This window comes from Anoplopoma fimbria, chromosome 20, assembly GCF_027596085.1.
Source record: "Anoplopoma fimbria isolate UVic2021 breed Golden Eagle Sablefish chromosome 20, Afim_UVic_2022, whole genome shotgun sequence".
Taxonomy (NCBI): domain Eukaryota; kingdom Metazoa; phylum Chordata; class Actinopteri; order Perciformes; family Anoplopomatidae; genus Anoplopoma; species Anoplopoma fimbria.
In genome coordinates this window covers 9,250,536-9,273,123 of record NC_072468.1, presented here as the reverse complement: position 1 = coordinate 9,273,123, position 22,588 = coordinate 9,250,536, and the positions used below count along the sequence as shown (strand labels likewise).

The 22,588-nt window shown below is 44.1% G+C and overlaps 1 protein-coding gene across 18 annotated transcripts in view; it reads right to left on the bottom strand.

Moving 5' to 3' along the window:
• rims2a (regulating synaptic membrane exocytosis 2a) overlaps positions 1 to 22,588 on the bottom strand; it is a 134,368-nt gene that overhangs the window by 85,813 nt on the left and 25,967 nt on the right. For 11 of the 18 annotated variants that reach the window (XM_054621415.1, XM_054621419.1, XM_054621413.1 and 8 more), the window contains one exon: positions 12,453 to 12,745. In XM_054621415.1, the coding sequence (XP_054477390.1) occupies positions 12,453 to 12,745 (293 nt within the window). Of the gene's footprint in view, positions 1 to 7,920; positions 8,043 to 11,462; positions 11,504 to 12,448; positions 12,746 to 22,588 lie in introns of those variants that run through there. The other 7 variants (XM_054621428.1, XM_054621425.1, XM_054621429.1 and 4 more) reach the window with 2 other exon arrangements.

Genomic DNA, 22,588 nt, shown 5'->3' with positions numbered 1-22,588 from the left:
ATACTTACATCATTAGAGCTACGCTGCTGCTTCATCCCCCAAAAATACTGGTTTTGGTAAAAATCCCAATTGTTCTAATGATGCAGGATAAATGCAGATGATAGTAGGAGTTCAACAACTGCCAGGTGGGAAAATAATGCGTGGAAGCAATGATTCGGCACTTGGCGTGTTTATATAATTTTTTTAAATGCGAGATTGCGAGAAAGTTTCGCCTTTCCTCTGTCTGATGAAAAAGCCACTCGCTGTGTCCCTGTGTGCTCAGCAGAAAGACCTTTTCTACTGCGCTCAATGGCATTGACGAGCCAACGTCTCAATCGATGAACCCGCGGTCAGACCTTTGCAGAGCGAGCCCCAGACCAAAGGGCTGTGTGGGTTAATTGTAATTGCATAGGACAGCGTCTGTAACACAGCGCCCTGAGCCAGGGGGCTGAACGGGCCTGGAGGGGCCCTGGTCTTAGAACAGTGGTTAACTTCAACAAGGGACGTGAGGAGACGAGGAGCTTCACTTTTTTATCAGCCGAGTTACATTCAGCCACCTATTTGCGCTAAGATTCCTAGATTTACATACATCACAGGAAGCAGCTCTCTACTCGTCTGTTTTGTTTACAGATGGGAGTTTTTGGTGACGCATACGCATGGTGACAGTAACTGGGCCCTCGGTTTCCATTTTGATGTACCACTGCACCAGAACACAAAAAACAGCCTTCAAACTTTAGTTATAGTTGTACAAATGAGAGCAGAAGCTCTACGATTCCGTAAGCAACTGTGAATGGTCTTCTGACAGAATCAAGACAGACATATGAATAAATGGAAGGGATGCCGACGAGTGGAAAAAAAAAAAAAAAAAGAGAGAAGGAAAATCTTCAAAGTCAGCTTCTTTCCTCTCCCTAGCCACCCCTGGAGATCAGATCAACTACTATCCTAAAACCTAATGAACTAGTAAACACTGGGAATTAAATGAATATTACATGGGGTTTCATTAACGCCAGACTCCAGAAATAATGAAGGAGCGAAGCGGAAGCGGGAGGAGACAGTTACTGGAGCTGCTACTTCTTCTTCTCCTGTGTTTACTCAGCATCTGCCTGCCAGAGGAGGAGGCTTTTTGATCACTCCTCAGCTGGCTTCTCCTCTCCGCTGCGTGGCAGGAGAAGCCCAGGGAGGCTCATTTGCAACACAAACGAATTGAGCTAATTGTACACATGCAGGGAGACGGGGTGGGGGGGGGTGGGGACGGGACGCGTGCACGGTGCAATGTTTGCAAAATATGGAAAATAATTAATCTGGTTGAGCTTGTGAAATACAATCAGTGTTGCGAAAGCGGATTTGAGCGGAGGGCTGGGGATGAGACGGATGATGATAGCAACGGGCTGGATAGACGCAGATGTTTAGATTAAGCTTCTTCATTATTGCTTTATCACACAGCTTCTTCAAGTGTATTTTTGGTAATTGAATAAATTGGAGCATGAAACAGATTTGGATTTGGGGCACGGCAACAGGATTACGTGTAGAAGCGGGCCTTTTCCCATTCATGAAACAATGCATGCAGATACTACGCTATCGGGTCAATTGTGCATATGATGTGTGGTGTGGAGAATAACTAGGTTACTAAAACAGATTCCTAGAGAATACCTGTACATATAGATGCTAAAATAGTCTGAGACTAATAGTGGATTCAAAATGGATTCCATACACAGAGAAATGACTTAATATAAACAGACTTAAGGACAGTATAGCCTGGAATGTTTGTTCAGCTGTGTCGTGTGGACTCCACTGCACTGAATAACAGCTAATAAAGTCCACCTCTTGACCTTCCAAAGGTCAGACCTTATTAGCCTCTTTAATCAATAAATCAAATGTAAAACCAGAATGATGATGCTGTGCAGTCCCTTTAGGAGGAGAAAGCCTTAACTTTCAATTAGCAACTCCACTGACCATCAAGGCCAGAGGAGGATTTGTGGGATGACACTATTAAGATCCTGCACGGACGGCAAGCTTCTACAGCAAAGGCAGGCAAATTTAACCCCTCTGCAAACTGTTAAACGTTGACAAATAACATCACACATCAAGGCATATGGCTGAGAGCAAAGCACTATCCATGCGGCGTATGCAGTTTCTCCCCCCTCCCCCTTCGCTATTTAAAACAAGATGACATCAGACATCTGTTTAGGAGCAGGAGAAAAAAAAGACTTTTAAAGAGAAGGAAAAAAAGACCACCTAAGGTCTGGGCTTCAAACACATGAACATACAAGTGCTGCCGCATGCATTCTCACAAAGAAACACAAGGACACACAAGAAGGGCTCACTTAAAAACCTGGGGCAGTTGGATGATGCTCCTAATGCCTGACTGAAATAGTAGTTTTACTGGCAGGAACCCTCCTGTAACGCAATCATTGGTAAGGGTCACACACACACACACACACACACACACACACACACAAATACATGTGCCTTTGAGGGAATCAGTCTCGCTCCATAAGCATGAACAGAGCCCAGCGCTGTTTCTGTTTGAAAAGTACACCATCTGTCCTTTGTTGCTCCATGCCCCCTTTCTGTTCCTTTCTCATCCAGTTTCACTGCGTAGACAGGCCGGGCCGGTTGAACCTGTACGTCCCCTACATCTCACTGGGTGACATAACGCATTTTGTAGAAACCTGTAACCAAAGCTCTGCAAAAACACTGTTTCACCTCCCTCTCTGGGCAGCAGCAGCGGTGGCAGCGGGCCTGGGGCACAGGACATTAGCCTGATGCTTATCTGGCTACACAGCCCACCGCTAGCTACCAGCCCTCTCTCTCTCTCTCTCTCTCTCTCTCTCTCCCTTTCTGTTTCATTCGTCTTCTCTCGCTCCCATCCGATGCTGAGATATGATTTGGTGAGAGCAGAGAGGAGTCGGGCATATCGATTCAGCCACTGCCGCTGTCTCTCTCGCACTATTCACCCACCTTTTCCTCTGTGCTACTATCGTTCCAACTCTCTCCACTTTATCTCTCTCTCTCTCTCTCTCTCTCTCTCTCTCTCCCTCCCTCTCCAGCGTGCAATCATAATAACCCCTCTCTTAGACGCCCAGGCAATAAACCAGAGCCTCCCTTCCTCCTGCGCACATCTCCCTTGGCGAGGACAAAACCAATAAAGGGCCGGCTTAATTACAGCTGCTGAGTGCCGCCAACATCCGGGTGCAACACCATCGGGCTGAGGGTGGGCTGAGCGTGGGCGAGGTGTGAAGGGGATGTCAGGGCAGGGCGGGGCGGGTGGGGGGGGATGTTGCATAAGAACTAATGAGGATACAGTCTGACTCCCTCACCTAAACCCTCAAGATGCTACTTTATAGTACTCACAAAGATGGAAAAAAAGAGGGCATGGTAGCCCAGAGGCAGGCTGGGAAAAATGTGGTTAGGACTTGCATTCAACTCTCAGTAGCTCCAGCAGAGGCACTCAGATTTTTGCATCAGTCAGGCATTAATGTGTAACTGTGGGAATGTAAAGCAGGGCGTTGCTGGAAAACTAAATATACACTCAGACAACTCACCCTGGATAAAGAAGGGTAAAAACAGGGTATAGGACAATGTTACATATGCTAGAATATGGCCAATGATATATCAAGGTGAATACACCTCTAAATCATCCCAAGTGTCCAGGACTGTGAGGAGCCAAGGGAGGGACTGCTGTGAAGTCCTTGTCGCTGGCTGTTTCTAGGTCTGCAGTCTGTCTCCTCCTCCTTCTCTCCTCCCTTCCCTTCCTCCTGCCCCTTTCCTCTTATTTTACTCCCCTCCTTTCCCCCAGTTCTGTCTCATCAACATGAATCTGGGGCTCCAGGGGTTCACAGTCCCACAAGCTGCAGCCTGCTACGTCTGGCTCGTCTACAGCTCTGTCACCATGGTGACTGATGCCCGGGTGTTCCTGTCTCCTCCTTGTACTTTCTGTCGTCCTCTCTCTGTTTCTTTTCCTTGCTTTGTTTCTCCCCTGAGCTCCTCTCACCTCACATACAGAACACTTGCTATCAATACAAAACAGGTTAACAAGAGGCTGCAAGGGCAGACATCAGAGTCTGTACCTTTAATTCTGCATGCATGACAGACTGGATAAGATTGTTTAATGAAGTTACTTGAAGCCAATATAGCCATGTCAATACAGTATGTCACTTTGAAACTCATTTTTATGGCATAGTGAAAACATGCCATAAGAATTACAGCTGTCAATCATGATGTCACACACCCTTTTTATAGCATCAAATAACTAATCGAAACGACACTTGAAGAGAAAAAAAATGAACACTTGAACTAACATTAGCGTTATAAAACTACCTAAAATGACAGAAACCAATCTTTGGCAAAAATGTAGTTTGTCTACTGGCCCATCCGCTAACATAGGAGCAAGGATAACCAATACTGCAGCCAGCCACCAGGGGGCTATCGAAATGTTACGGGGTCACTTTTGGGTGGCTGTCATGTCATCCATCGTTTTATACAGTCTATGGGCCAGATGCTGTCCCGACCTGAGCAACTCAAAGTTGGCTCTTGGTTGAGAGGTCTCACGCCTCTCTTTAAAGGAGTTGATTAAGGTCACATCACTGAATTGGCTTTACAGCAGTATCATGAGGCCTTTTCTGTGCTGCATATCTATTCACATTCTCTCAGTATGTAACTCACAAAATTCAAGTTTCTAATTGATTTTAAGCTGTATCAGTCTTTTTCAGAATATTTGGGAATAAACTCTGAGATGGTGCAGATAAGGCGTGCTACAATGACCGTCATGTTATCTTGTTGGAAAAATGCCATGAACATAAGTATACCTACGATGGATTACCATGTCAAGGCAGACCAAGCGTCCATCCACCCTCCTGTTTATTTCTTGTGCCTAATGTAATTTTGTAAGAAATAACATCCTTTGTTTAATGCCTTCCTTTGCCTTTTTAATCAGACCCTGCTCTAACATCAGGATTGACAGACAGGGGGGATCATAATTTCTATTGATTGAACATTACACCTTATCACTATGGCAACCAGATTGCTGGAGGGGACAAGTGAAGAGATGGGTGTGGGAGGGGGGTTCCACTTCAGAGAAACTTTCAGTCTAGAACTGACAGTTTTCCTCCACTCTGTGAGGATGAACACACTATACTGCACATATATAGTCACTGCAGGAGAACACTATATGAGAGTGTGGGATGAGGTAAACAGCTGTGGTTATGAGGATGACTCACTAAAATCACACCCGAGATTTGGCGGCCCGTTTGGAATCATTAAACAGCAGCAATATGGGTTGTATTTAATATGCTGGAATGAAACACTGCACTGCTTTCAAAACTTTGCATCTCTGCAGAAAATCAAATGCAGCTATTCATATCCTGCTTATAGCATCACACAGTTTTCAAAAGGCTCATTTTGGAAAAGGCTATATGATATGAACCACAAAACATGTCCTCATAATTCATGATATCTAAAAAAAGGTTATCCTCCGACCCTGCAGATCGGAGGATGTTTAGGCAACAAAAATACTTTTAGAGATACTTTTAGGTTGGATTTAGAGAAAGATCATATTTAGTACATTAGTAAGTTACTTATCAAAAGTAAGTTACAATAAGTGAAGATGCCCTTTGGCTTAACACAGGACACCAACATCGGTCTGCTGGGTGAAATTCCTGTGTCCGACCTGTCCATTCTCCCTACACATCTTTATACGACACGCGATTCCACCACCTGCACGCCCCGGCTTACACTTACTCGGGATATATGAATTACAGTGCATCACTTTTTGTAGGAATAAGTACAAACAGTGAATGAGAACAGCCTCACAGACTCAGTAAACGTCGCCTCTATCACTTCATATACCAGTCCATCAACAGACACACTTTGGTCTCAGGCATTTCAGGGCAGCGAGCACAAAGAGCTGTCATATAGGGTTAAGGGAAAAGGGGGGGTGTAAGTGTGTCTATGAGTGTGTATTAGAGGAGTGGGGGGGAGGAGTATGGTTGCAGTTTAAATGTAGTGACCACTCAATTCAAAACCATTCAGGCCTTCTAAGAACAGATCCCCACACCCCATTAGGACCTCTCCTGACGCACACATGCATTATACATGGAAGCTGGATCTAAAAGCATACAGCCCATTAGCAGGCCTGGCCTAGCCAAGAAAAAAACAGTGAGAGCGAGAGAAAAAGAGAGAGAGAGAGAGAGAGAGAGAGAGAGGCTCACACACAAACATCCCTGATCGAATAGATGGCCAAGCTGGCTAGTACACACTGGTGGTTTGCAGAGAGAGTTGTTGTTTTGTAGCGCTGAGTTTCACAGTACCACTTACAGACCCAGAAATGAGTGGACTTAAAGTCTGACACTGGAACAGCATTAAAAATGAAGACACACCTTCTACCAGTGAGTTGCACCATTCAGCCAACTATATAACAATATAATAATTAAGCAGTCCTGCTGTCGACTACCGTTCAGAGACGGTTTCTACCCGGAGCGATCTACTGAGAAAAAAAAAAAAAAAAAAAAAAAAAAAGGGGTAGTGATGGAAAATAGGTTCAATTTAATCAGTCAGATGCGATGATTGCTGGATCACAGTTTCCAGGCACAGAGCCCCCTGTTCAGCCCTTCCAGTGGCTGAGTGTTCTGGCCATGTAATGTGAGGTGGCAGGGAGCCCAGCAACGCTGTAAATTATTTCTGACGGTAGGGTGGGGGGGGACAAGAGGGAAAGACTCGCAGTCCCCAGAGAGACAGACAGTGCGTGGCGTGGAGATATGGGGACTGCGCCTCTATTGAGGGGTAAAAACAGGCATGCGCGTTCTCTCGGCCTCTGCTGCTGCTGCTGCTGCAGGAACACGAGTAGTCTGTTTGCAAGTTTGAAGCCTTTTGCAGACTTCAAAATGTGTCTAACAACCATGCCTGGCCAGATGACCAGGGGCCTCTCCGTGGGGGGAACGGAGCATTAAGCAGACTAATCATAATATGCTCCGATGCATCGAAGTGAGATCCAGCTTCTCTGTCTCTCTCTCTCTCTCTCTATCTCGACACACACCACACAAGCACTTCTCTTCCAGCCAATGTAGAAATACAGTGAGCATATGTTGCAGTAGCACTGTAACTAAACGGATAGAGACATGATACATTTTCTCGAATAATGAAAATGATTGCCCAAGTCTACTGTAAGCAAAATATGTATATAATATGAATGCTTTTTTCCCCCCCCTGACTATTCTATCAAATAATTCATACCTGTTATGTCTGTATTTTCCCCTTTCTCCAAGTGTATGATGGCCTGTGGTTGAGCTTGGGTGAGTAGGTGTGTGACTTATGTGCGTGGGTGTGCTCATTTCCAAGATTCTTTAAAAAAAAAAAAAAAAAAAAAAAAAAAAAAAAAGTCCATTTACCCTCTTCACCCCCCACGTTGTCCTCTCGGGCCCAGCAGCAGCAGCAGCAGCAGCAGATATATATATATATATATATATATATATATATATATATATATATATATATATATATATATATATATATATATAGCACACACGCTGCAGCAGCGGTGCGCTGGGGCACACGCGCACGCGCACACATACATATACGGGCACGCGCGCCGCACAGGCACACCTCGCCATGGTCACAGTCTGCCTGAAACGGCGCGGTTTTTTTCACACGGCAAAACCGCGGCAGGCATCACTGATCCCCCCCCCCCCCCCCCACACACACACACACACACACACACACACACACACATCATCCAGCCAGGAAATATATCTGCAGCAGCGGCGGCAACAGTACTACACTGTAAGGCTGTTATTACGCAGGCTGCCTGCCGATCGATAAACGCAACAGCCCCCACCACCACCCACCACCACCACCACCCACCCCCCCCCCAATACCCGTTTGACATACCAACGGGGAAGCCCTTCCTCATCAATCAGGCCATTTCGTTACAAAGGAATCACTCACCCGATGTTGCTGAGCGCCTGCTCGAACAGCTCCGTCTGCAGGATGTTCTGCGGCGCAGAGAAAGCCCCGTTGAAATGTGATAACACCGAGCTACAGAACTGACGCAATGTGTCAAACTGCATTTTTCCCCCCCCTCCTCCGTTTTCTGTTATCCTTCAGTAAATGATCACCCCTTCTCCCTTCACCGACAACACATCCCGAAGCCTGCGCTCTCTCCGGACAACCCCCACCCCCCATCCGCACATAGACCTCCTCAGTTTTATTCTGCTATTATTATTATTATTATTATTATTATTATTATTATCTCCCGGGGCCGCTTTAGACGCAGAAAAGACGCCGATCAAGTTCCATATTCCTCCGGCCGCTCCTGGTGAAAAGTGTCCTCAGATGAGACGCGTTCCGGGCGCGATCCTTCGGTCATAATGCCACCGACGACTCGGTGCGAGAAAAAGAAGGCAGTGCCGGAGCCGGTAACGAGCCTTTTCTCCGTCTCGCTGTGGCGAAAATCTCTTCTCGGTGTGCAGGGAGAGGCGAAGGGGCGCCCGGAGGAGAGGAGAAGCGGAGAAGCATCCCTACACGGCGGCCAGCAGCATCAGCATCAGCATCAGCATCAGCATCAGCAGCAGCATCAGCATCAGCAGCAGCAGCAGCATCCCCTGACCGGCGCATCAGCTGCTGCCTCACATCCAACTCATATTCCCCGTCGCCTATGAAAAGCACACACTCACGCCGACATACCTACACATGCACACAACGCAATTGTGCGCACTCTTTGCCATATCTCTCCATCCAGCCCTCATGCACTCTTTGGAACGCGCACAGCGGCAGATATAGACCACGGTATCATACAGGGGAGAGACGCGATGCTGTCGTCAGTTTTTTTTTTTTTTTTTTTTTTTTTTTTTTTTCCTCTTACATTCCATATCTGGCTTCAGAGCATCAGCTCCTCGTCAGAAATAGGAGATGACAGTGCAATACCTCTGAAAGGTTCAGTGTCTGCCTGTGAGGAGAGGGCACACATAAAGGGGGGGGTTCCCGAGGGGTAACCCACTTATATGTTTTATTTTATTCAGTTCTGAATGTCACTTCAAAGAGTCAAAAGTAGTTGGGGGGGGAAAAAAATGCAGCGAGATCCAAGAGGTTCCTTAAAGCTGACGATACAAAGCATTTGATTAAATATTTTTTTTTACAGGACAATCAAAAGTCTGTGCACTTTTTTTTATGAATCTTTTCAAAGGGTTTCTAGTATAAGGACAGGAGCATTTCCTGAGCAGGAAGATGACCCGTGAGTCTGTGTTTAATATGTCAGTCATGAGAGATACAGTATGTCTATCAGTACAATAAAGCAGACTAAATTCAAAGACGTCTACATTAAATCCCTCCGTTAGAACATTACTAGAATCCCAGCCGTTTATCTAAGGCATTATAATCAATTCCCCTTCCCAGGTTAATTGCATCGCTACCAAAATTCTAAATAAGCCCCATGGTCAAGATATGATACAAATCCCAAAGGTAGCCTATATCACACGTTTCATCAATTTACAGTTAAAGAAAAAATTTGTTACACTATGTTGACTCTACGAGCGACAAAGCGGCCATGTGTGGCCAGCTACATTGCCGCAGAGACGCCGCCGAAATGTTGCTCAAGCGCTTGTTGCCTTTGTTATGTTGCTACAGGTCAGTTAAAGGCTTCAAATAGGTTGACAGACTAATATAATCAAATAAACCATGTATTTAATGTTAAAACACCCCAATTGCCTGCAGTAAGCATCCATCAGATTTAATTCCTAGTTCAACTATGACCTTTAGGACACTTACAGTTGAACACACATGCAGTTTTACATACAAACAATTATAATGGAGCTTTCAGGTATGTTTACTTCTGTCTCTATACGTGCTTTAGATTTAAACTGTGGATTCTTAAACCTTTGTTTTAATGGTGTAGGTATTTTGACCAAAACTATGAAAACTAGAAAAAAACTGAACTCCGTGTCAACGTGAATTATTTGGTGAAATTACTACTACATGGCTCGTCAGGCTGATGGGGCCTGTTTGACTCAAGCAGACTAGCTTAGACTAAGCAATGATTAACTGAACTCTTCAAAGCTGGTCTGGGTTGGGCTGGATGTTAAAGGGCCAGTATCTTCTTCCCTGCTCCTCCTCCTCCTCCTCTAGCATTTCTGGCAGACTGAGGGGGCGGCTCTGCTGCCCGGCCGAATGAGTTTAAAAAATGCAGAATCTGAAGAAACTCCACCAGTGAGTATGTTCCGATCCCAGTGTAATCATTGTTGTTTCATCAGCCTCACCCAACACTGCAGCTGTCCCGGCGAATCTGTGTGTTCATTCGAATGACACCTCCGAGACCAAGATAAATTAGAAGGCTTCCCAAGTTATTTCTCCTTATAAATAGACTGTCAGCTTCCCCCCCCCTTTCTTTAGCAGAACGGATCCAGGAGTTAATTTAAACATTCTTTAAGATTAATGAAAGTGGGTTTTGGTGCTTATGCAGTGGGAGTTCTATTTACGGACTCGCTGCTATCCATCATCAGCATTATCCTGTGAGTTTTCAGACAGCCAGTTTCCTGTTGTGTCACTGCGTATGTAGGCAACGCCAAAGCGAGAATCGCTCTCCGGTACCATCTCCACCTCTCCAGCCGTGCAATCAATTAATATACAGTGGCAAGGGACCGGACTGGAGCAGAAAGTGACTGGATGACTGAATGCTTGGAGCAGTCTGATCTATAGTCTGATATATAGTCAGTCTGATCCTCCATTAAAACCACCTGAAAGCACCCAGCCATTTGAGAAGAAGATGGATAATGTACTTCAGTAGCACTGAGAGACAAAATACTGATATCCTGCATCAGTCTTAAAGGTTTACAGAGGTGTAGCTTTGATTACAGTTTCCAGTTACAGATGATGCTCTGCTCTTTATTGGGCTACTGTGCGGTGTGTATTCAGAGTATGGAAACATAACGGATGAGGATAATAAGGATACCACAGGTACACCATTTTACCAAGACAGGGGAGGAATAAATATCTATTTTGGAGGCTATAGAGTTTGTGTCATAGTTGCAGAGCAGCCTCATTACAGTGTGAAAGCACTGAACGTATGTACACTCACCGGTTAATGGGCAGGTATACGGGATATATCCATCAAAACATCCATTTGGAGCCAAATTTCAGTCAATTAAAACAGACGGAGTGTTTTCCCCTGGAGCTCCTCCATGTTTGCAGGTTCTGAGTGTATCCAGAAGTAAATAGGAGGTCGTAACGGCAGAGAGAGGACACAGAACTAATGAGTTGTGTCTCCTAACATACTGTGGGCACAGGCTGGTAAGTCCCTGTGCTAGACAAGTGGGCGACATGGCCCACCAGGTGTACATTTACAAGGTCAGCAGAGAATAGGAACAGGGACATAAGCTCAATTATAATTCACCTCCTTTCATGCTGCACCTTTCCTATAAACATGTAGTGCTTGATGTGTGTATAGGTCAACATATATAAATGTCGTGCTACCTTAAATCTGAGGGGGAGCAAACAACGACATGAGAGAAGTTTTCAGAATCTCGGAATAACATTTCTATGGGGCGGCCCGATAGCACATCGAGTGGATCATACCACAGCGACCCGGGTTAGATTCCAGCTCAGGCGGCTTAGCTGCAAGTTGTCCCATCTGTTTCTACTTCCCCTGCCTATCCTATCTCTCACAAGCAAAACAAAGCAGAAATGACGCCAAAAAAAAACAATCTTAAGAAAAGAAACCCATTTCTTGAGAGCCAGTGCAGATAATAAGCTTCTCATCCTCCTTGTGGAAGAAGAAAGAGGAAGGAGCCCCCATGTGGACATCAGAGTAACTACCTTATCTGACACCAGTATGAAGAAATTGGCAACCCGGAAATAAGATTCACAAACACAGCGTGTCCGTGTTGAGTGTGCTACTCAGAGGGGGCATTTAGTGCATATGACAAATGGAACACAATGTTCTGCTTTGGAATGCAGCCTGCTATTGCTTTCCTACTCCAAAAGCATCTTAATGATGCTCAATTTCCACGCCTTGCAGTGATACAATACTGTTTTTCCTCAAAAGTAAAGACAGTACGCATCCTAGCTGAGCCTGGCTCAAACCACTTGTGTATATGTGTGCTGTATGTGTGTAAAGAAGACAGAGTGGGTTCAGGACTGTTGTAGAATTGCTGAGTTAGTGCCAGATACAGTATCTGTGTCTCTGTCTCCTTTTATAGGCTCCATGTACAAGCCGTTTTATATGCGGTCTTGACTGGCTTGCTAGCAGCCATTGCTCTTATGCTAGGCTTGAATCATCAATGTTCTGCAGTGGTAATGCTAAAAAGATTCTTCTGCAGTTGCCTCTGTGCACCTTTATAACGTGGCATCGTATAATCATAAGTTATTTATCCCATGATCAAACAATCTGCTCGAAATAACACACTAAAAAAAAACTACTCTGCGTGACTCACATGGAGCATGTAGTGGGCGCATGCTTTTTTTTTTCTTTTGCATATAAAACTGACCTGTCTATGGGTGCGTCGCCGGGAGCTGAGTACCTCAGCCCCGATCCGTTGTCAAGGGACGCCTGTCTGGGCAGGAGCCCGCTGTGAGGTCTGCTTCTGTCTGACGCTGGTGTCAAGTCTCCTGAGGCTCCCTGGTATGGGTACAGGGACGGGTCCTGCAGTTTGGCCTTCTTCCCCTGCGGCCCGCCCTCAAACACGCCCCGCACCTGACCAGGCCCCGAGCCGTAGAACCACGCCCCCGATTTGGTGAGGATTTCTTGTTGTTTTCGGCACAAGTTGCATACCCACATAACCTGCAGGGAAGGAAAGGGCGGTGTTAGTATTTTTGGAGTGGTGATGACAGGCAGAGGTTGTCTTATATAACCTATGATGAGCTGTAATGGAGTGATTTGGGCATTTGTTATGTTAAGCTGTAACATAACTGTGAGGAATAATGCTGTTGCTGGGTGAAAATATTTTTACATCCCAAATTTTGCAGAAACTAGGTAGACGTAATCAGATTTGAATAAAAAAAACTCCTTGTGGAGTTTTGAGTTTTCACCCAACAGCGACAATATTCAAAGACAGTATTGACAGTTTACGTTTATGAGGCGAATGATGAAATATTTTACACATGCAGCAGCCTTTGATATCATTGAAAAGTAAATGAATTGAGGTTTTTTATATTATCATTATTACACATTTTGAGTCTGTGAGTCTTAATAATCCCTAATACACCTCTTAGTAATAGATCAAGTGTTTGTTCCAAGTTGAACATAAGCAAATCTTCTAAGTCTTTATTCACAGTTCATTACTATAAAACTCTTGTTTCTGGTTAGCAGACGGCAACAGTTCAGAGCCTACATGACTACCGATGCAGAGACTTAATGAGGGTACAGTAAGTAGAGATGCTCCTATTGCAGTATGCACTTTGGAAGATAAATGGAAAATTTCATCTTCTTTTATAAGGACGGGAGAAATGAGGGTTTTTATCTGCTCTACACTGCGGTCCTGGCAGCCAGCTCACCACATTAGCCTCATAAATCCAGGAGCCGACAACCGCCCTGAACACTACACGCACATGTTCACAGACAAACACACAGACTGCATTGTAACGCTCAGCATTCAGTCCAAACTTTTCTTGTGGAGAAAACTTTTGTGGTTATATTTGTATCAATCAATATCAGGTACAATGAAACCTGACTGTGACTCAGGCCTGCTCCAGGTGACCACACCTGTCTCGTTAACCTAAAGCGACATCTAAGTGTGTCTGAGAAGGCTAGGAGCTTGCCAAATGATTGACAGGCCAGACGGCCAGCAGGGCTGCCAAGAGCTACTGCAGCCCACCCCCCACCCCTCCACCACTGCCACCACCACGTTGCCTGCATTTACAGTCTCAGTGCTGAGTCAGTGCATTACTGTTATTAGTGCGAGCGAGCTCTGATCGTGCCTCGCCCACCATCAGTTGGTCTGTACCTCGCCACTTTTTCTTTTCTTTTTTTTTTTCAGGAAGCCTTGAATCAAATAAAAATTGACTGATATGTTATTTCGAGATTAACTGAACTCGCTGCTCTGTGCAGTTGGTGGCTGCAGATGTTCAAAGGCTGGACCTAAACCACACATGCTTATCTCAGTGGCTGGCTGGACCTGAAGCACAGAGAGAGATACAGAGCAGCAAACGCTGCGGAAGAAACCCGAAAAAAGATCAAAGGAGTTGGTACCTGTGATCCTGTGGTACGCCATGTTAAGTTTTTGCACTAGCGAACAGGTTTAAAAAAAGTTTTTTTTATGGGGTGTCTGGGTGGAGTAAAAGAATAAAAGCAAACGTTCTATTACACAACTCAAGATTCAGTCCCCAGCCTCATGTGTGGCTGGCTGAGTCGTCAAACGTGTATTCATGGGCGCGAAGTCAGTGGGAGATCATAACTGAACTAGTGACTTGCTGGTTGGTCTGGGCAGGGCGCATAAAAAAATCTGGGGTTTCATAAACTTCCTCAACATTACACCCTCCTTGTGAAGCTCCCAGCTGGCAGCTGCCTGCGTCCTCCTCAGAGTAACAGCGCGAGATGGCAGTGACAAGTACAGCGTGTTTGGTAGGCAGAAGTTGTTAATCCAATATCTGCTTCTGTTTACGATGTAAATTGGAAGGTAAAATTGGCATATGGAATCAGCTGTCCATATGTGCATACAGGTGAAGCACGCAGCTAACAATGCTTTCAACCACGCCCATTATGTGTCAGGTAAGCTGTTATTATATTTATAATATATATATATTTTTACTGTAGCTCTTTTGTGGATGCAGATGTATTTCAACACATGACAAATCACACAGACACATGAGCACTAGCCTGCCTTACTTCATACCATTCTTCATACCGTTTTAAAGCTAAAAAAAACATCTAGACAGTCACACTGCTGGCAGCATGTACTGGCCTACACAATATTGACACACAGGCATTTATGAGCAGCTATCAATGTTACAGATGGGCTATAACTGTGCTGACACACAATAGAGGCAGGGAGCTCACAAATTGCGCTTTATGTGTCCCATGGGAGTTGAGCCGGTGAGGCCACGACTGCCTCTTTAACTGGGGTCATGGTGAGAGCTCTGCAGTGAACCATGAGTCACCAGCTAAGACCCGGGAGCCACCGAGGCCAGTTTTGTTTTCTGCAAATCAACCACACATCGTTTGTCGTACCTTGAAGACGCACCATGTACATACTTACAGTACACATGTATGAGCCTGCACGCAAACTGTATTTTTCTTCAAATTATGTCACAAGAAATTTAGCTTCAGGTAAAGCAGGTTCTGGTTTGCTAGCGTCTTGCGACACATGTTACTAGATACGGCGATCCCTAGAGGTTGCAGGGTGCCCGGCCTCAGACAGGGGAAAGTCGTAGCCATCAGATCAGACAGGTCCTCAGTAGATAGAAATCATCAGAGCTGGACCCATTTAAAAAGAGCTTTAATTGGCCATATCTTACATCCATATTGTAGCAATTACAACAAATGTAGACATTAATTCCTTTAAACGATGCGACAAACAGTGAATATAAAGGTGTTATACAGATGGTCGAGGTGGTGGATGGACACATACTGGCCACTTCAAAACTGAATAAAGTTCCAAACTCATGTGAAAAAGATTACTACTCCAGCAAGTGATTTCCCTATCAGGCAATGACAATCCAACCACTTATAGTAGAAGGTGTGTAGGTGACAATATTAAACTTTTTAGTCGGAGGAATGCAATCTGTATCCTAATGATAGCCTTTATTGGTAACAATAAAACGTAACATGCAGTTTTTGCTCTATTCATAAAACAGATTTTGTATCACCTGTGGTTAATTACAAAAATCTGGCCCTCTCTCTCTCAAACGGCCCAGTTCCTTAACAGAAAACTGCAGACCACGAGCGGTAACGATATTTACCGCTCCAAACTGCAATTAACATTGAGTCAGCTGCTGTGCACCTCTCTGTTCTGCCAATAATAATTAACCACATTCTCAGCCCTTGAACTGCAAATGTCAAGCTATTTTATCTCATCAGTGAATACTTGAAGGCATAACAGTATCCCCCCCCCAAAAAAAAAAACAGGCCAACAAAAATGTGCTAGGCTCTAGTAAACGTTGAGCACACTGAGCCTCAGACATCAATACTTGGATTTGATTTGCTCTTTGGAACAGAGTCAGAATTAAAACGGATGTTTATACAGTGTGTTAGGCAGGAAAAGCAAAAGTAAGGAAAAAATGTCACTTCTGGGGCTGAATTCTCAAATGACCGAGACATAACATGAACTGCAAAAAAAAAAGAAGAAAAAACAGCCTTGTTTTGAGCTTGATGACATTTTGAGATTATCCAAAGGGATTTGACAGAGCTACGTAGGCCCAAGAGGTTAAAGATTGTTTTTAAATTATGGGGAGGCATTGTGGAATTTGAGCTTTAAGGCTGTAGGAAAAAGCAGCCTAAGTCAAGGATGCTAAATGGATTCAAACAACATCTAGGTTGAAATGGTCTTTGGCATTATATCATGCAATTCTAAATGATTGAACAAATGCTCCAATCTCTCAGATTTTATAAATAACCAAAATTCAAGGAAAAATCCTTGAATCATGCTGCATTTCGCCAGATATGAGACAGTAACAGTTGTTTCATTCATTACACGTTTTTTTTTTTCTGTCTTTAGTCACACTAGCAGAGCCATCACACAGCATGATGCCGCTAACAGTCCATCTACGGAAGCAGGCCAAAGACAGTGTGAGCTCAATCCGCACTGACAGGAAACTGTAGTACCCCTCATTCCCTAATAGACCATTCAGACACAACCACTCTACAACAGATGCATGCATGCACAATGGCACACGCAGGTCAAGCAGCTGTAACAGCCAGAGGTATGTTCGCTTTCACTGCAGCCATTCTGCCCAAGACTCTGCAAACACACACACTCCCCTCCGGCTTAACTCTTCACGGCTGAGCGCAGGCAGGGGGTTGGGGGCTGCGGCCCTCAGGCAGGGCCATTTCTCCCTGTGTTTGCACATTTCATAGTCATTGAACCTGCAGCTAAAAATAGAAAGCTAAAAAAACCTAGCGCTACCACACGCTGCGAATGGTAGGAAGATATACTCTGTTAAGTGCGCCATAGGCTGTTTACTGGGGCACTGAATTAAGGGAAACAAACACCCGGTGCCGTGGGATCGATAAATAATTTCCTTTCTAATACTTTCTCTTTAGACGGGGGGTGTTTTCAGTGATACCGGCAAATATAATCTTCCAAAATGTGTGTGTCTTCTCAGAAGAGTGAGAATAGCAACAAAATTAAAAAAAATACAGCGACCAACGTCACCACTGAAGGACAGACTATCTTTGACAGTAAACATTTATCTATTCTAAATTGGTGTGTGCCATGCTGCCTATCTCTTAAAGATGTTGTGACAGCCTCTTTTCAGCTGACTACTTCTACAGCCCCACAGTATATGGACCCTTCAGCAATGTACTTTACATGTTCCTTTTTGCCTGCTTCATTCAAAATTTCCCTAGAGGAGTCACACACGCACACACCCGTACAAATCAGAGAGATTTGCAGTAAGAGAGAACGCTGAGCTCTCTCTTGTGGCCATTAAACTGCACTACAGCATTACTTAACAGAGGCTCCGGAGTGAATCAGCAGTATCCTTGAAGGCATATCACAGTGTGGCCAAATGGAAAGCCAGCTCTAATGTTAAATTAAATCAATGGCATTCTTTCATTTTACATTAATTCATTCATAACAGTAGATGTTAAAATTTCTAAAATGATTCTGTTGATTTCACAGGAGGCGGTTTAAAATGTAGGGAGGGCCTTAGGGCCCCAGTGATTGCCATTGCTCCCACATTTATACAATATGAGAGTTGATGTGGGATTCCTGGTCGGCCAGTGGTCTAAGATGTATGACCCCGCCCCCATGATTTGATTGAATCTGGAAATCGTATTTCATTAAAATTGCCTTTGTCACAGTTTCCTGTCAGTTAATCTTTCAAAAGAACTAAAGTAAAGACTGGAGATGGCCCGCATGCAATATTGATGTGGCAGTAAATCACCTGTCATAGGTATCATATTGCTTCGGTGTTTCTCTCCTTCACCTGAACCGAGGTGAACTGAACCACTCATTGTTCAGGGAGTGGAGTGCTCCTCACTACATCCGGGTCTGGACTGAGCCCAGTTCAAGCACACAAGCTAGGATACCAATCTAATGCACTCTTGGGCAAATGATTGCCCCAGCTGGGGGACTACACATGTGTGATGGGCTGCAATAACAGACAATAGAATGTAGGCCAATGTATAATGTATAATCAGGACAGGTGAAAGTATCCATGAACATTCAGATATATCTTACTATTATTTTTGAGGAGCAGGATAACATTGCATGATGTGATTTTGCTCCACATCATAAATGCGTACTGTTGTAAAAAATAAATCAAATAAACAGATGTATTATTCCCCCCCCATTGATTTTTGGGACAAAAAAAAGTTTACAAGGAATTTTGAATGACCAATGAGAATAAAATGGGAGCACCCACATTCACATGCTCCAACGCTGACTGCACGTGGTGAATTACATTTTAATGAGCTTCTAATTTTAGTGTGGGGCGCCAGTAATAATAATAGACTTGATGAATATTTATGCTCCTTGTTTGAAGTTCAGAGACACGAGGAGGGGGGGTTTTACATAGAAATGTCTATTGTCTGACATCGAACCCCCTTCAGCCTCTCTCAGACCTAAATAAACGCGTTAAGACATTTGAACAGACATGATGAAACAATACACAGCATGTCATTTTCGAAAGCAAAAAAAAAAAAAAAAAAAAAAACACACACACATCGGCAAGATGCTGCAAAGAAAACATTAAATAGACAGATTGTGGTTCATATTTTAAAAAGGGACGCGCGACTGGCATCCTTAGTGGACAGGCTTTCTGTGACCTATTCCCCGAGAGAGCTGAAATGGTCAAAATCTCTGACAAACAAAAATGACCGTAGAAAAAAAAACGCGAAGCTGTCGCAGACTCGTGCTCACATAGCTTACCCATGGTGCCGCTGGGGGGAAACGCCGTGGTGGTGGTGGTGGTGGTGGTGGTGCGGAGAGATCGCCGTGTTTATGTCCTTATAATGTGGTGACGACTGTCCGCAGCTCCGGAAAAAAAAAAAAACCGAAGAAACAGCCCGACCTTCAGCACCGCGGACAGCTCCGGGTCCAATCAACGGGCTGCCTGCCGGTAGCGGCTGCTGGGAGCACCGTGAAGGTTACACCGGGGACTTATCCGATCCAATTAAAAACCAAACGCAGTATTCTTCTCCGTCTCTATCGACAAAAAAGCAAGAAGAGCATCCGAAGACACCAATTCATTTAAAGGGAATGACGGATTCCGATATTGAATCGTTACTCTGGATCCATCACACACAGCGTCAAACGATCCCAGACTCAATGTCAGTACGGAAGGAAAAACGTGCCGAGCCGAGCAGCGACGCGTCAAATCACGTTCAGATCCCCACCACCGCTGTATTAGTTCGTCTGTGCTCCGCCGGAGTTGATGGGAGCTCATTACTTATGCGGCGCGTCCCCGCTCTGCTCCCTCACAGACGGTCCAATAGGCAGAGAGAGCGGCGCAGCTACGCAGAAAAACTGAATGGCACCGCTTTAACGGGCACACGCTGTCATCTCACACTCAGCCTGTGCTGGGACCACATCTTGGGTTCAAATGCAAAAGTAAAAAAAAAAAAAAAAAAAAACGATGAAGTCGTGGGGCCGTGAGGTCACTAAAATGTGAACGTGAACATGTCAGGAACAATGCTGAGTTCACGTGACGTAGGAAAAGCTGGCTTGTAGATGCGGTTCAAAACCACTTGAAGTATATAAATGTTAATAAATTCAAGATTTTAGAATTGAAAATGTCTAACAAACGGGGACTTAGTGAATCATACAGTGATTGTATCAATTAAGGAATTAGAAATGGAGGGAGGGCTATTGCTAAACCAAATTAAGCTTTCACGTTATCACTTGGAAAATGGAAAGCACATCATGTAAGGTTATGCCTATCATTTTTCCCATATTCAAAATATTTCTAGAATCAGGGGAAATTGAGCCAAAATCGTTAGCACCCTTGAAAAAAAATCCTTGTACAGCCAAATTTGAAAAAAAAATGCAGAGTTGTGCATTTTCCTGCAAAAATAAAAATGTTTACTTAGCCATACGTTCAAGCTCAGCTTGCATGCAAATGTTGGCACCTCAACAAATTCATTTCTTCTGTGATTTTCCTCACCTTTTAACCTATTTAGTTAAACTAAATTCATTGTCACAGAGAAACTGTAGCATTGCTCAAAGTTCTCTTTACGCCAACATTGCTAGTACACTAGTTTGTTAGTATTGAGACATATTTAAACACACAAGAATAACACATTCCTATTCTTAAAATCAATAATAAGGTGATCATTTGGAATTCACTGTGGCTAGCAGGTAACAACATATGGAAAGACGAGATATGGTATCTTTAATGATGAGAATGAGTTCTGTGGTGCCTAAAAACTCACAAATATATTTAATTCACTACATTAAGCTGTATACAACTGGACCACACAAAGTACTTTAGCACTTCCCCTTCTGTTTTATAGCAGCATGTGGAGGGGCCAAGAAGCACATGTAACGTCTTCAAGAGTTGCTTTAATCACAAATGACTTCCTCCCCAGAGCCTGTGGATTCCTCTGGCCCTTTTGAAGCCGCATCAGAGGAAATGGCAGGAGCTCCACCGCTACAAGCAGGGATGCTGAAGACTTCGCAACACTGACACACAGTTTATCATTATCAAAGGCATTTCACATTTGTTACCCCAAAAAAGTCAGCCTGTACTTTGTTCTTCGAGCATCTACTGCAGAGGCTCAGCTACCTGGTTCAATCAGTGAGCAGTGATTGTTATCAAGGCAGCTATTCTATCAGTGTTTTTATATCTATTATTCAGCTTGTTGTGATAAGGCATAGTGATTAATTGTGAATATTGTAGATTCAGCTAATCGTTACGTTATTGAGCAGAGCTGCAAGTAATCCGCTGGGTCAACGCTTACATTCCTTCACCAGCTGTTCAACTCTCAGTCCCTCTATATCACATTCCAGCGTGCCATAGCTCTGCTACCCGCCTCAGACATAGAGACTTGTAAATATTCAATGGCGTTTCGCAGAACAAGATCTCTCTCGCCACTGCTGTCACCATCTGTGAGAGAGGGAAAGAGTAGACGGATGGAAAAAGGGCAGATTTCACCGCTGCCACCTCTTTCACTGACACCAAAGCTTTTTGACAAGCAAGGTTTACCAAAATGTGGCCCCGTTGTTCAGGGCAGGTTAATCTAAGCTCCTGTCCTGCTGCGACTACAAGCATGAGCATACCAAAAAAAAGAATCAGCAATCAATATCACAATAGTCCAGGTGGACTAACTCACAATTAATTCCCTGGTGCAGAGTGGCCTACGCAATGCTACCATCATCATAAGTTCTACTCTTTGTCAGAAAACGCATTTATCTTAAATGCCAATGAAAATACAATGAACTGCAAATACTGTCAACAAATAAATGCAGTAAACCTACCCAAGTCACCTGACATCAGGTCAGTTGTGAACTACTATCAGATGTTTACTTGGTTAACTTGCACTTCAGCTCAATTACGTCTCCTACTCACATCCAATCTCCTGGTAAAGCAGCACTTTTAGTAAAAGGCCGATCCACCTCTGTTTGAACATGGTTATCCGAACCATAACTGACCTTAAACTTAGTAAATTTTGCATTTAATGTTGCACTATCTCCTCCTCGTAGTAATTTCTGTCCCACTTATTGAAGTTATTGTTGATCAGTATTGTACAGTCTATCTATCTATCTATCTATCTATCTATCTATCTATCTATCTATCTATCTATCTATCTATCTATCTATCTATCTATCTATCTATCTATCTATCTATCTATCTTGCAGAACTGGAGGAAAGTACTTTCATCTGGTCTCTGCTAAAAGACATCCCCTATAGACAAGTATAGAGTGTCCTTACATTACATTAAGCAAAATTACATTAACGGCAGCATCGACGGTCTATATGGAGAATTGACCTTGAGGTCCGGGAGGCCAGGGCACCACCAGGTAAATAGCTGGCATTACCTCAGTGGCACATTCCAGGGCCTCTCTGCCAGTGCCCAGACGGTCCATCGCCAGCCTGCTGCCACTGTTATTACTCAACGCCATCTGTATGACAAGGTAACCGATCTCCCAGCTATTATCTACCGCCGAACAATGGCAGCCTGTACAACCGGGGTCTTGGCTACGGAGGCAGCAGCAGGGCAGAGGTCTTTCCCGGTGTTCATGCTGATCTGTTTGTTTGGATCGAACCTGCTGGTGTGTTGAGGCTTATAGACTGTTAAGTTACTGTTCACCAGTCAACAGCTTAACACAAGCAGTTTGGAGATAAGACTGCTATGGGAAATGTATGTCATACATGGACAAGGACAATGATTTGACCCCTGAGAGGTGTTCATCTCTGTGCAACTAACTAAACAAATTTAGCACAGATACAGGTAATCCCCAAGGGTATTTAATACTGTAATCATTATAGTCATTACCACAATATTTTAAAAGAAAGATCATAAAGT